The 14,769-nt window shown below is 38.9% G+C and overlaps 2 protein-coding genes across 11 annotated transcripts in view; one reads left to right on the top strand and one right to left on the bottom strand.

The window, feature by feature from the left end:
• Window positions 1–14,769, top strand: part of LOC134209998 (protein Lilipod) — a 136,984-nt gene that overhangs the window by 84,070 nt on the left and 38,145 nt on the right. For all 10 annotated transcript variants that reach the window (XM_062686022.1, XM_062686023.1, XM_062686021.1 and 7 more), the window contains exons 5-9: window positions 8,516–8,746; window positions 8,826–8,894; window positions 10,753–10,908; window positions 10,974–11,132; window positions 11,195–11,349. In XM_062686022.1, coding sequence (XP_062542006.1) covers window positions 8,516–8,746; window positions 8,826–8,894; window positions 10,753–10,908; window positions 10,974–11,132; window positions 11,195–11,349 — 770 coding nt within the window. The remainder of the gene's footprint in view (window positions 1–8,515; window positions 8,747–8,825; window positions 8,895–10,752; window positions 10,909–10,973; window positions 11,133–11,194; window positions 11,350–14,769) is intronic.
• On the bottom strand, window positions 9,131–10,290 carry LOC134210001 (tetratricopeptide repeat protein 12-like). Its single transcript, XM_062686027.1, has 2 exons — window positions 9,944–10,290; window positions 9,131–9,883 (listed from the first exon to the last, which is right to left on the bottom strand). Exons 1-2 carry the CDS (start codon window positions 10,072–10,074, stop codon window positions 9,211–9,213), a joined length of 804 nt encoding a protein of 267 aa, XP_062542011.1. The 5' UTR covers window positions 10,075–10,290; the 3' UTR covers window positions 9,131–9,210.

The raw sequence follows: 14,769 nt of genomic DNA on the forward strand, positions 1-14,769 counted from the left end.
TTTATTTGAAAATTAGTTTTTTTATGTCTATCTTGATGGGCTTTATTTTCATTAGCAAATGTTGTTGAGAACAAAACTTGAAAAGAAACTAATTCTTAAGCATTCTTTAACCCTCTATAAGGCAGTGGCAACAATATTGCCACCAACAAATTATATTTTGTTCTATTTATTAACAAGAGCTCTACTTATTATTTCCCATGTAGTGGCTTTATTTGCTTCCTAGTAACACCCCAGATGAATTTGAGCCATACAAAAATTGAAATGTCAATTTGAGAACAGTTTTTCTACGAACAGATCATAAGTTTCGAGTGGAAGAAGGATTTTCAGTTATAATTCGTTTAAAAACGACAAAGATATATTTTTTCCCGTTGGTATTAATTATTTTGAATCTCCTGTGTTAGATTATTACGTGATTAGCGTGAAAAAAGCTTTGCCTTTCTGTATATTTGGTTTTTGGATTTTTGACGAAATTGTGTTTTTTCCCAAGGGAACAAAAGCGCAAAAAAATTGTTTTCACTTATAATGCGTTTTCCGACTAGAACTCTTCACCAAAAAATGTAACGTGCCTTGATTTGACTGGTTTTACGGAAAACCTAATTTTTAAAAATCTTTTATTTATTTTTTTTGTTGCCTGTTTTCCCGCTTGCCGGGCAGTGGCAACTATATATTGCCACCAATGTTGTCCCGCTTGACGGACAGTGGAAACTATATTGCCACCAATCTTTCAATGTTTCTGAACTGTTTAATGTATGACAAACATACATTTGAGTTTAATACTATGTCAACATTGTGTCCTATTGTTGTTTTTGTTAATTTATTGTTCAGATTCGTCTGCCTTATAAAGGGTTATGAGGAGAGGGATGCTAATTTTTCCCATTTTTAATCCATTCTGAAACTTAGCTTAGCTTGATTGACTGTATCCATCGTAGTTGCTAGTCGTGATTGGCCGAGAAACAACAAATAATGCACAGCTCAACAAATGAATAAATTTTACCACAAATGTTGTGGCGCCATCTCTTTCAACCAGCACCTTTGGCCCTGTCCTATTCCGGTGACCGGCCGATCGTTTTGCTTTCCGCACAAAGCAGAACTAAATTTCGCAGACCGACCGATCGCTCTGCTTACTGGAGAAACACGACTGGACTAGCCATTTTTAATCCATTTTGAAACATCACAATCTATTGAAGGACATGAACACCCATTTTCACCTTGTCAATTTCTTTGTAATTCCGAGATATTAGTTAGTTTCTGATTGATTATTTCTTTTACGATGAACCACTTAGCATGATACATCATATCATCATTTCGTCAGTTTTTATATTGCAAACATTCATCTGGAACGAATAAGGGTTTATATAACAACTGAAAATACAAAAATGTTCTTTGATTTGAAGCAGATGCCTCATTTTAATAAGTGCAGAAAGTCGTTCAAAAATTACAAGATGATTCTCAATAGTTATTTCTGAGGGTTTTTGCGATATTTTTGGATAAATCCAATGGTATTTTTATTCATTATCAAGTAGAAGAAACCGCCTAAAGAAATTTTTCACATGATGACCCTATGATGATCCTTATATAAATTCCTTGTAAATAAATTTCCACAACCTAAAGAGGATTTTTGCAGCATTTAAAATACGAAAAATTATAAATAAAGAAATTTTTGGAGGAATATCTGCGGATTTTCTTCAATTTCTGAATAAAAAATTCTAAAGCGTTTTTCGCAGGAATTCATAAATAGATTTCCGCAAATAGGCGCTGAAGATTTCTGCAGCTTGTTTTTGAAAAATTTACTTGATCTTACGACTAAATTCCTAAATGAATTTCCGAATAATTTCCCAGGGGAGCTTTTGTACAATTATGGAGCGACTTCTGCAGCAGATCCGAGATCCGAGATTTCCATGAGAATTCCCGGAGGATTGACCGCAGCAATTGCTGGGATGCACCTGCACACGAATAATGAATTTCTGCAGGAATTCTCGGAGAAGTTTTCACAGATAAGTTCGATTAACAAAAAAAAAACATTTTACAATAACGGAACAGAACATGCCAAAACCATGGTCTCATTTAAAAAGCGATTCTTATTTAAATAATTTTGGCTTATTAGTTCTTGTGCACCTAGTTTCAGTACTTCTAGTGGTGAATAGGGCCATCAGAGTGATTGTAATGCTAGCTGTGGGTTACTTAGTATATAGACGAAATGCTAATAGAATACTAAATTGAAAAGCAGTCCAAGTTGCAGTTGAAATGTATAGCCATTGAATAAGAATATTATTTAAAAAAAATTGAAGAGAAGACGTTCATTCAATTGTGAGTTTTGAATAAACGTAAACTATTTCAGGGTCTCCAAAACATCCTGGAGTTCTGAACAAACGATCTACACAATCATCCAAATTCTTAACGATGTATTCGTGCATCATTGAACATCCCAGTAGGTCCATTGAACCGATAGGAATTCAGTCATTACTTCTACAAGCAACTACAGCTATAACATCCTGGAGTTCAGAACATGCGATCTATCCGATCAACCAAGTCATTACAGATATATGCGTGCATCGCTGAACATCCCAGAAGGTTCGTCGAGCCGATAGAATGTCATTCATTACTTTCACAAGCTACAACAGGCCTTTTTAATTCTCCGAAACGTCTTGGAGTTTAGAACATGTAATCTACTCGATCAACCAAGTCATGATCAGTGTATCCGTTCATCAGTACACACCCCAACAGCTATTACAGACCTTTTTGTGTTCTCCAGAACGTCCTGGAGTTTAAAACATGCAATCTACCCGATCAACCAAATCCTGAATGATGTATTCGTGCATCGTTGAGCATCCCAGCATTGAGCCGATAGGATTTTTTTTTCATTTTTTCTACAAGCTACTACAGACATTTTCAATTCCCCAAAACGTCCTTGAGTTTTGTCATGAAAGATGTATGCATGCACCAATAAACATCCCAACAGTTTCATCGAGCTGGTAGGATTGTACTCAATTTTTCTACAAGCTACAAGCTTCCATGAGTAGATGTTGTAAAACTCGATATCGACTCGTGGAAACAAATGATGCCATATTAAAATATTTTCTCGGATACTCTGATAGTCCTTTCGACAGATTTCCCAAAAAACTTCTGTTCCACATCACAATATCGACTGTATTACATCTCGAGGGTGGACTGTAGTACAGACCCTTTTTGGTTTTTCGAAACGTCCTGAAGCTCAGATCATTTGCTTTATCCAACGATCCAACTTATGAATGATTTTAGATATTTTATCCCAGAAGGCCCTTTCATATCTGACGTTTTCTCCAAACAACAGCGACAAAATCAACAAACCCGATACTATTAAAAAAAGCGCAGAAATCGGCATTGCAGGCTTTTATGGTTCGTTAAAATATCCTGGAAACCGTTTTGGTTGATTTAACCATCCAAGTCCTTGAACGCCCATAAAAAAACGTGTATAGCCACATTCGAATGGACATTGTTCGACTCAAACATCTCCTTAGTTATTGTGAATGTGGTAGATATCTTGATCTTAACTCAAGATTATTTTGGAGGACTTCGGACATCTTATGTTCATGGAAATTAGGATCATATGGTTGGGGTTCAGCCAAACCGCACTAAGCGGCTTTTTTTTACTGACAGTCAGTCACTGACTTGAAGTATTATGTTCGCGCAAGGAAAACTTGAATCAATTCAAAGCAACTTATACGTATATTTGTTGTATACTATCCTCAGTTATGAGGTGGAAAGATATTTGATACGATCTGCGATCAATTAAATCCACTAAACGAAAGCTTGGGCAGAAAAATAGGTAATTTTTTGTTGGCGTTTGGCAGAACCCCGACCATATGCTTTTTGAACGGGATTGAGTTCATACTAACGATTAGGACTTTGCAAATGCCTATGCCTATTTGACCGGATATGGTATATGAAGACGATGGGAACATTGCCAAAGCCTTGATAGTCTGGTAGAAAACTTGGGTTGAACTCGAAAACGCTTTGGAGTGCCCTGAGCATCTCGTATTCACGTAAAAAAATCGACAAAATCCGCACAGCCGTTTGCCCAGCAAAATAAAAAACTGATATCCCGTCAAAATAAAGTTTGTTAACTGAGTTTTTGCAAATTATTTGCTGATTTTCAGCAACTATGATAGATATCTCATGTTTGCTGTGCTCGGCTGTGCGAATCTCTGTAAAAGTTGAATTCATTGCTGAGATACCGGTAAAAACAATTAAGTGTGTGGGTTAAACTCGAGAACGCTTTGGGTAACTTGAACATCTCATATTCCTGAAAATTGATTACTGCCTCAACGATCAAAATGACTTTACTTGATTGAGTGTTTATAATAATTAAATAATGGGGTAGAGGATCCAGAAATTTTAGATTCATCTACATGCTCTCAGAAGCAAAATCTTCCCAAAGTTTTGGATATTTGGGTCTGGCCATATAGTCTGCGTCACTGGGCCTAAACCAACGAAGCTGGCATATGTCAGCTCCGGACAGATAGAAGAAAGAAAGATATTTGGGTCTTCAAAGTATAGTCAAACTTGACCTCCGATATTTTTCCTGTGAAGCCGACATCCTGATGAACATTTTTGTTGAAGAAAGTGGGGACCTAGCTCTCTTTTGTAATCACAGAAGAGAACTAGGTCCCCACTTTCTTCAGCAAAAATGTTCATCAGGATATCGGCTTCACAGGAAAAATATCGGAGATCAAATTTGACATTACCAAAGTTTTTTGATCCTTTGTAAGCACCAGGAATGGGGCATTACGGGCAACATGCTTGCCATCATCAAAAACTCACCCATCGGTCGGACCTTCCAGGTGCTGATTAGCGGCACCGTTTCCGATGAATTCGCCGAAGAAACTGATGTACCCCAAGAGTCGGTTTTGGCAGTGACCCTCTTTCTCATTTCCATGTACGGGTCTTCGGCATACTACCGGTCAATGTGTTCCGATTTGTTTACACCGACTTCCTCCTTGTTGTCATCGGAAGAACACCCGGACGGATCAGAGCAAAGACAAAGGCTGTGGTAAGTGCTATTCATCGGTGGGGCTCATCCGTAGGCTTCACACGGAACACCAGTAAGTGCGTCCGCGGACACATCTGTAGCTCACTTTCGGCCTGTAAGACACGCATCAGATCCACCAAGAGAGTAGGCAAGGGTAGGACAAACGAACTGAGAAGGTCGGTTCTGAAATTCACTGCTACGCGCTTCCGGAACCATAAGTTCCGCTGCACAGGAGGTGTCAGTTTTAGAGTTTCTGGTCCCAGCCTGACCAGATCAAACAGCCTAGCTCACTAATGCAGCATTTTTTCGGCTGAAGCTGCCGCTGTTTCCGTTGCAGCTACACATTCGGCAAGTAAACCTTTTGCCATTCTTACCGAATCAACCAGTATCGTTGCGGCTTTTCAGAGCAAGCATTCCTGGGTCCATGGGATACTCGCTGGAATGGTGTCTAATACTGCGTACGCCTGGATCCCTGGCCACTGCGGCATCAGAGAAAACATTGCTGCTGATGTGCTCGCTGGTACCGAACTCGTAGGACTGCGTTATGCCAACTCTGTCCCGCTGGCCGACGTGAAAAAATAGACAAAAAGTGGCGTCCGCCAGGACTGGGATTTGCTGTGGAACACTAGAAGATCGGTCTTTTTGAGGAAGATATAAGGCTCCACCGGTCCTTGGAGCGACCCGACTTCCCAACAGGAACAAATTGCCATCTCTAGGCTCCGAACCGGTCACACAAGGGTCTCCCACAATTCCGGCAGAGGCCCTTTCCGGTCCTATTGCGATCTATACATATACCGCCGGAAATAAGTATAAAGACAAGCATGTTTTTCATACATTTTCATCATGTTTGAGAATCGAAATCTCGACTCGTAGCGATTCGATTTGGCTAAAATTTTACTAGGCACCTGTTTTCCACTAGAACTTTCGATCTTTGAGTGAATTGTTTACATCTCTAATGATTTTGACCTCCGAATCTGGAAATAATTATAAAGACACCACTTTTTTATATGGGGCTCTATACAACAGACCTGTCTTTATAATTATTTCCAGCAGAAACGCGTATAAGTAGAATATATGCATAAATGTAATTTTCATTGAATAAAACTTCAAGTCATTTTAGGCCTGCTGGCAAAAACTCAGCCCAATCGAATCGCTAAGAATCGAGATATTGACCTCCCAACATTGCCATTTTGTATGGAAACCGAGCTTGTCTTTATACTTTTTTCCACCAGTGTATGTGTCATTGAAAACAGTGCTTTTTTGTAGAATGTAACAAAAATATGCAACCAGACATCCCTAGCAGCACACAAGTTCCACATACGTTATTGTTACTCATATGCATTCAGTCACAATCAAGTTGCTGCAACGATTTTTGTCTGACTTGTGCTGCTCGGGATATGAGGAGGTAAACCCAGGTAGCATGGGTTGGGATCACTACTTCCAACCCGCAATTAAACAATACAGCGGGGTGATTGAGCATTGCGCTCCCACTTAACGACGCCTCCACTACTACTCCCCATGCACCTTAGTACATAACACAGCAGTACCACATATGCTACACTACAACACTGTAAAAACGAGAGGCTACCAGCAAGCTCAAAATGGTCGCGCTGCAGGATTATACCCAAAAAGTATGATTGAATCGATTTGAATTATCCTGCACTACGTTACACTACAGCCCCATCGAAAACAGCGTAGAGCATTGCATATGTCGCTGTCCCAAATTCGACCATCCAAGTAGCTTTATGGAATCGCGGTTAGTATTCCGGACACTTTGTTTCGGGGATAAGGGACTTTGACCTTTGCCAAAGGAGAACGGGCTTTCTACGGATCTAAATACCAACTCCTTGACATTGAGACCTTGAGAGCGAATGCAGTGCATAAAAATGTAGCCTTTGAATGAGAATGTTCCGCTGGTAACGTCCTTCTTCGGGGGAGGTTAACTCTGGCAAGCAATCGAGGCCGAGGTCGATGATCTCTTGCTGCTTCTTTTGGCGGCGGTTAAGTTGCTTGCGAAACTGAATAAATTTTTAGTCTCATATTGGATCGGCTTTAAGCTGAACGCTAGTTACAGTTTACGCATGGAGTTCTCAATCGCGCAGGTAAACGAAGCGTGATTGTCACCACAGTTCTAACAGCGGCACATTAGGTGCCAGTTTTTGGCCCCATGGTCATAATTCAAGCACTTAACTTACGGAGCACAGGAATGTACCTCTACACTTCTATGGTGCGAAATAATGAAACACGAATGCCATGCATCTCCTATATCGTATGGTCCCATAGAGAAATGGATCAAACACAGCTGATTGCGGTACTTGTTGATCACATTGTGACGATTGATGATTGATCTTAAAAACCTCCTCAGACTTGAGGTGTGCTACAGCAAGTTGATCTCCATTTCGCCGTGACCCCTTAGGGTCACATCGACCTGCGGCTTAGAAACGTCTTTACAGCACTATAGTAATTGATGGTGAGGACATTGAATGTATATCCGTTTGTGCATCGACGGAGAGTTATCTTCGTAATAGTAGTCGATGTTCGAGTACAGCTGCTCCGGGATGTCTTTCGTATAGTTATAGTTATGCCCCGGTCCGAAAATCATCGGTAGCGGCGTTTGTCAAAATTTTGATTGGCGCCGGCGGCGTGAATCAACGTGGCAATTTTTTATTGCGTTCGTTTCTTATAGATTTAAAAAAAAATACGGGTTGTTATCAAAACATTACGGGAAATCGTTTTAATTTTTTCCGGAAAAATCTCATGAACTTCTCCAGAAAACCCTTTCATGGTTTCCCAAAATATTATTTTGGATTTCACACGGGAAATTCTATGAAATTTCCACTAACATTTTTTTGATATTTCCACAGAAATTCTTTAGTATTTCCAATGAAAATAGTTTGGAATTTCTAAAGGAAATTATTAGGAATTTCCGCGGAAAGTTTTTTGGAATTTATATTCGAGATTCTTCAAATTGTTAAGAAAAACTGTTCAAAATTTCTACAGAAAATTCTTCAGAATATTCATTTCCACGAGATATTGTTTCGACGTTTAAAAAAAAACAATGGTTTTTTACGATAAATTTTCTGGAGTTTCAACGGGAGGTTTGGGAAATATCAACCAAGAAATTGTAAAGAAATTCCTCAGGTTCCTGCATCATTATGGAACATTCAGCATAATAAAAAAATTTGACCTTCTTCTTCTTATTGGCATTACATCCCCATATGACACATTTCCGCCTCGCAGCTTAGTGTTCATTAAGCACTTCCACAGTGTTAACTGCGAGATTTCAAACCGAGTAACCATTTGTGCATTCGTATATCATGAGGCTATCACGACCCAGCCAAAACGCATGGATTTTCCATGACCCAGCCACTTTTAGTATTGTCTTGCTCTGTAGCCGTGCATCTTACCGCACGGATAAGGAAGGCATCTGAAAAGCAACTGTTTAACCGTAGAAATCTAAAATCAAAAAAACAAATTTTCTCATGATTCTTTTTTTTTTTGTCGTAGGTCTCTGGAATCACGTGTTTCTGTTCTCCAATTTGGCACTGTTCGTGCTGCTACCGTTTTCCTACCTGTTCACCGAGTCCTCCGGCTTCAGCGGCCACAAGAAAGGACTGATGGCACGGGTCTACGAGACATTCACCGTGTTCTCGTTGCTGGCGTTCATCGTTTTCGGCATGACATATGTCATCTCGGCACTACGTGATCCCGAGCGAAACACCTTCCAGGCGCTCTTCAGTATGTATTACGATTTTTTGTTTGTGCTCAATCAATTTATTCTAACGTACGTGCATGTCTTGCTTTTCCATCATTTCAGACCTGGGAAAATATCATCTGCCATTTCTATACTCATGTGTATCATTTTTAGGAGTACTATTATTGTTAGGTAAGTTGTAAATCCGTTTACCGCTACTGTTGCGTGACGGGCAAAACTCAACAGAAAAGGTCGGGAACAAAACCGCATCATGCCAATAAGTGGTTCGACAATTTCCTTTCTGCTGTTGCGTTTTTGCGCCTTACCCGTGTCGAAGTAAAAGTTACCAACCCGTTGAATGTTTTGTCGATAAATGTGTAAATAGAGCGATGTAAACCACTAAAGTAGAAGACGGGATTTGTCAAGAAAATAATTGTTATGTTGTTAGGTATTAGATAAAATAGTATAGAAATGATTTTATTGTGATTAGTTAAATTTATGATTCCGACTACATTTCGGTAGAAGAATTAGATTGCACATCATCTGTTGGAAGAGTTCGATCCTTACTATCCCCTCCACCTTCCATCAGTGCGGATTCCTCTGTTGCTGCCTCATCCGAATCTTTTTTCCCCTCAATTTCAGCCACAATTCGGTCAAGATAGTCCAGCTCCTTTGGATTGTGCTTCTTCGCCTCAGATACACTCTTCTCGTAAGCTCTCATCTCCCCCAGCAAGAAATAGCCTTGGGCTCTATAGATCCATGAGTGCAAGTTCTTCTCGTCCAACTTGCTAATTACAAAATCGCAATCAATAATCGCACGCTTGCACATTTTAATCTTGATGTATGCCAAGGCTCGGTTATTGTACAATATTGGGCTGTCGCGTATCTGATCGATCGCTTTTGTGTACATACTGATTGCCTTTTCATACTCTCCTTTTCGAAATGCTCGATTTCCTGCCCGCCGCAATCCTTGTGCGGTTTGCTCTCGCTCCTTCCGTTCGGAAGCCCGTCTGGCAGCATCTCGCTCCACTTCCGCCATGAATGCAAATTTATCGGCCATCATAGGTTTATCCAAAGAATCCTCGCTACTTTTGTTGATAACAGTTCGCTCCTGGTTCACCCGAACGATAAAATTGTCAACGTTAATTTTTTCCAGGTCCTTCTTGTCCTCTCCCAGATACCTGACAATAAAATACACCATTAGAACCTCATATCGCACTATTTTTATTTATTGTACTTACTGATCAGCGAAAGCCACCCCCATTTCTTCCTTGCTTTTATCGCCACTAGTCATCATGTTGAGTATCTTCATAACTTCGTCCACCTTACTCAAAGAAGCTTCAAAATCCTCTTCATCTTTCTTGCTGATCATGGCAGTTGGTAATGCACCTTCCTACCTCGTCCTACTAGATCAAGCTTACTACTTCACAAAATAAGTTTCAGCTAAATACGTCTTTACCAACAGAAGGCTGAACATCTAATGCAAGCTGAATGGTTTCTGGAGTGCAACTTTCGTACGGGAATGCCCCAACTGATGCTACAGTTTGTTGTTCTAACTTGGAAACCGTTTCGATACTAAAGCAGCACCGTTTCCAAGGACATTGCATGAAAATAAAAACAAACGGGAATGATGCCTCGAACTGTGTTGTTTACATCGTGTCCTAATATCGACATGATTTTAGTTAGGGTGGATAGCTACGTAGCCGGCAAATCATGATTTGTTTTTATGCATGTACCTTTGTGAATTATAGATAGTGCTAGAGATTGGTAGAATTTCTCGTTGCGTGCTGCTATGAATAATTGTGCTCCATAAAGCGTGGTGTTACCGAGCTTTTATCAGATTTTTGTGATTGCGTGTCCCCGACATTGAGATCTGCTATCGATTACTTTCTTACAACATACCACATAGGTATCCGTTTTCTCCATCATTATCCAACATATTGCTCAGGTTTCGAATAAACATAAACTATGAACATTCAATGCGTTTGTATCTTCTTTTAGAATCATTTTATATCTGTGTTTATTAAATCTTCTTTTAAATTCCTATCAGTTTGTACCCCCATGGGCTTTGTAAGACTATTCGGCGTCGTTGGTCAGGTGCTGGTCAAGCCTAACTTACTTCGGGACGTCAATGAGGAATTCCACGCCTTCAATCTTGAGGAGGCAACAGTGCGACGCAAGCTGGCGAATGCAAATATCAATATCGGTGAGTATAACGACTTTGATTTGTTTCTAAATTAATTTCCATTCCACCTAATTTATCCAATACAGAGCTGAAAAGCGTAACAACGATCGATTCGGCACCGTCCAAACTGTGCGCAGAGCTACAGGATTTGTATCAAATCCGACCGACGAATGGCGGCACCGACAGCGAGTCCGTCAAACTTTTCGAAAGACTGAGAGAACTTGAGGCTGAACGAAAGTTATTAGGTATGAATTGTTAAGATTTGAGTGATTGTGTTTCTTTTCAATCGAATAATTAATAATTTCAGATAAACAACGCAGTTCGTCGGCGTTGCAGAGAAATCTTGTCTACCCAGTAGCGATGTTGCTATTGCTTCTACTGACGGGAATCACCGTATTACTGGTTGGGCAGAATACATTATCATTACTGATTGGAATCAAAGCGGTTCCTCTCAGTACTCGGGTAAGTCTAACCACAGATGCTTTTTAGAAGTTTGTTGTCTTCTTGGTGACATTGCCGTCTCGTATCTAAGTGTTAATCAAGCACTGCCACAGTTATTATACACTCAAAATAATTTTCACTTAAGAGTTACATGAAAACATATGCGGATATTTTCCATCTAGTTTCGTTTGTAGAAGTTAAATGATTTGTTAGTGATGGTACTCACTGCTCTCAATTCACTAAAAAATGTAATTAAATTTAAGTGAATTGAAATTTCAACAAACACATAGATTTTAAGTGAATTGGAATAATAGTTTGCGCAATACCCGTGTAAGTGATAATAATTCCCGCCCACTAGAGGCGGACGAGACCAAAAATAGAGTTATGAAATATTTATTTCATACTCAAGACTTATTATTGTAAATTGCTCTCATGATGTTTCTGCACAATTTTTCATTAGCGATTGATGCAAAACGTAGACTTCGGTCTGAGTACCCCACTCATATATTTTTCATACATTCGTGACTGACAAGTAGTATTCACTAGAAAAGAATATAGATATTGTTTTCTACGTTTTCATTTAAATTTCACTACATATCTTTTTGGTAGGCATATGACATGTGAGTAAGTTTTATTAGACACAAATAAGGTCGTCATAAATGTAGATTTTTAAAGCCTACCTGATTTTTATAGTGGAAATTAAGTGACAATTATTTTGAGTGTATGTGAGGCTTCTGAGCAATGTTACCATTTTTGCAAACCAAAGCTCGTTTTTATAATAGGTAATAGTTGTATTCTATAAAACGCTTAAGCTTTCTAAACCATATACATGGGTGGGAAATTATTACATCAGCAACAATGATCCAACATCAGCAACTTTCAAGAATTGGTGGACATGGGATATTTTATTTATTTACTAGCAGATTCGACGAACTTCGTTTCGCCTAAAATTCATTTGTTATATGATTAGATCTCAAGTTATGGAGAAATTAGTGTTTCATTTGTATGAGAGCCCCCCCCTTTCCAAAGTGGGGAGAGGTCTCAAACCATGTTAAGAACCTCCCCCGGTCCTAAAAACCACTGCATACAAATTTTCACGCCGATCGGTTCAGTAGTTTCCGAGTCTATAAGGTTCAGACAGCCGGAAATTCATTTTTATGTATATAGAAGAAGAAGAAGATATAGAGTAGAGTGGGGCAAGAGTGCGCGTGGGGTAAGAGTACGTTTTCGATTTTTTGAAGTAATAAAAAAAGATAAACTAGCAGTACTGCATCAGTTTGACAGGTATTCTGGCCAACTATTATCATGTGTAATTGTAAACGATTTGAATAGAGATGAGTGACGTTTAGCGCTCGCACACTAATGTGGAATTCGTCATGTGTAAAAACATGTTTGTTTTCCTTCTGCTCATAACCTCAAAAATGATCGGGTCATCACAATGATTTCAAAAGAGTCAAAAAATATATGGAAATATACTCATTTTTACCCAATCTTTGCTGAGTTGCACCATCTAGGAGTGTTTGTTTTCCTTTTATCGCCACTCACACATTCGGACGTGAGAATCTCAATAAACAACAAGGGAGATATGGAGTTAGATAACTTTTTGGTCATTTTGCTAAAAATAATTTGATTTCCGCAACTAGTATTTCATTACCATATATACGTTCAATCAGGTGAACATTATACCATTTCAATAACCTATTGTATAGAGTACTTTATGGTACAGAACACCAATCCGGTTAGTTTTCCAAGAAGTCAAAACCATTACTTGAATAATTTTTGGGACTGTGGGGTAAAAGTACGCAGGAACCGGTGGGGCAAGAGTACGCATATGAATCTTCAAGTTATGATGTCAAACCCGTATCTCCGGCCGAAACAAGACTTCTTCCAAAGCGTAAAGATCCACAACAAAGAAAAAAGGAACAGAATTCGAATTTATCACAAGTTTTTAGGATAAGTTGAAGTAATTCGGTGTTAGAAAGGAATTAGCGAGCAAAGCACTGGAGCGAAATAATGAAATTGTATTGGCGCTTTCATGTTGCACGAAGAAGAAGAAGCAGAAAGATGATAATCGAAAAAATCTCCACGGGAAACCATACGGAGAAGTTTTTAAAACTCTTCTCAAAAATTCTAAAAGCAATTTAATTAAAAACGGTAAGCAGTACGGGGTTGGACTTTTCTTATACTGTGTTTTAAGTGTAATATTAGAAAATAAAATTTCGAATAGAAATATTGTACTTATTATACAGTAGAAGAAAAGTCCAACCCCGTACTGCTTACCGTTTTTAATTAAATTGCTTTTAGAATTTCTGAGAAGAATTTTAAAAACTTCTCTGTATGGTTTCCCGTGGAGATTTTTTCGATTATCATCTTTCTGCTTCTTCTTCTTCATGCAACATCAAAGCGCCAATTAGGACTTGTTGTCCACCTAAACATAGTACGAAAACACAATTTCATCTATAAAGATGAGTGACGTTTAACGCTCGCACACTGATGTGCAATTCGGCATGTGTAAATACATGTTTGTTTTCCTTCTGCTCATAACCTCAAAATTGATCGAGTCATCACAAAGGTTGCGAAAGAGTCAAAAAATATATGTAAATATACTCATTTTTACTCAAACTTTGCTGAGTAGCACCATCTAGGAGTGTTTGTTTTCCTTTTATCGCCACTCACACATTCGGACGTGAGAATCTCAATTGCGCTTTTTGCACTTTATAAGAGTTTTGCGAGATTTTTTTCTCACAGTTATCTTTTTCTCACACTCAATACACTCAAAAAAGTTTGATTTTCCGTGTATAATATTTGTGTGTGAGTGCTCAATCTGAAAACAAACAGACGTCAAATCATGGCGGGAATCGATTTAGTGTACACGCTTACATGTGACTCACGAGTAATGGGTTATAATTGGGTAAATTTCAGTAACAAAAATCGATCAACCCGAAATGAGAGTGAGTGTGAGAAAAAGAAGCGGGCAAATCACAATCTACACATAACTCTTCAAATTGGTGAAATCGGCAATAAATGATAATTTCATTTAATCAAAAGAAACATTCATAAATTACGCAACGTTTAGCTGGGAGGGGTTGTGAGATATGTGACGATCCATATAAATTTTAGAGGATTCATACAAATAGTCTAAGAGAGGAGGGAAGGGGGGGAGGGTAATGGGTGATGAAATAGCCAAATTTTACGTTACGTGATTGGTGGACTTTCTTTGGAAAATGCCTTTGTATACGCCACGCGAAACCTGATATAAATTTTACCTCTGTAGTTTTTTGTATCCAGCTTTTTACGCAGGTCATGCTATAAATTTTGAATCACCCCTTTTGACGTTTGAGGTGTCCACTATAAATGCTGTTATAATTGTACAGTCAAACCTCCATGAGTTGATGTTCTATGACTCGATATCGACTCATGGAAGCAAACTATGCCATATTA

The sequence above is a fragment of the Armigeres subalbatus genome, chromosome 2, assembly GCF_024139115.2.
Source record: "Armigeres subalbatus isolate Guangzhou_Male chromosome 2, GZ_Asu_2, whole genome shotgun sequence".
Lineage (NCBI taxonomy): Eukaryota > Metazoa > Arthropoda > Insecta > Diptera > Culicidae > Armigeres > Armigeres subalbatus.

What these genes read in the sequence shown, in the direction of transcription:
- LOC134210001 (XM_062686027.1), bottom strand. Translation starts at nt 10,074, where the DNA reads ATGATCAGCAAGAAAGATGAAGAGGATTTTGAAGCTTCTTTGAGTAAG. An exon ending in GGGGTGGCTTTCGCTGATCA is followed by an intron (nt 9,884 to 9,943) that starts GTAAGTACAATA and finishes TTTTATTGTCAG; the next exon opens with GTATCTGGGAGAGGACAAGA.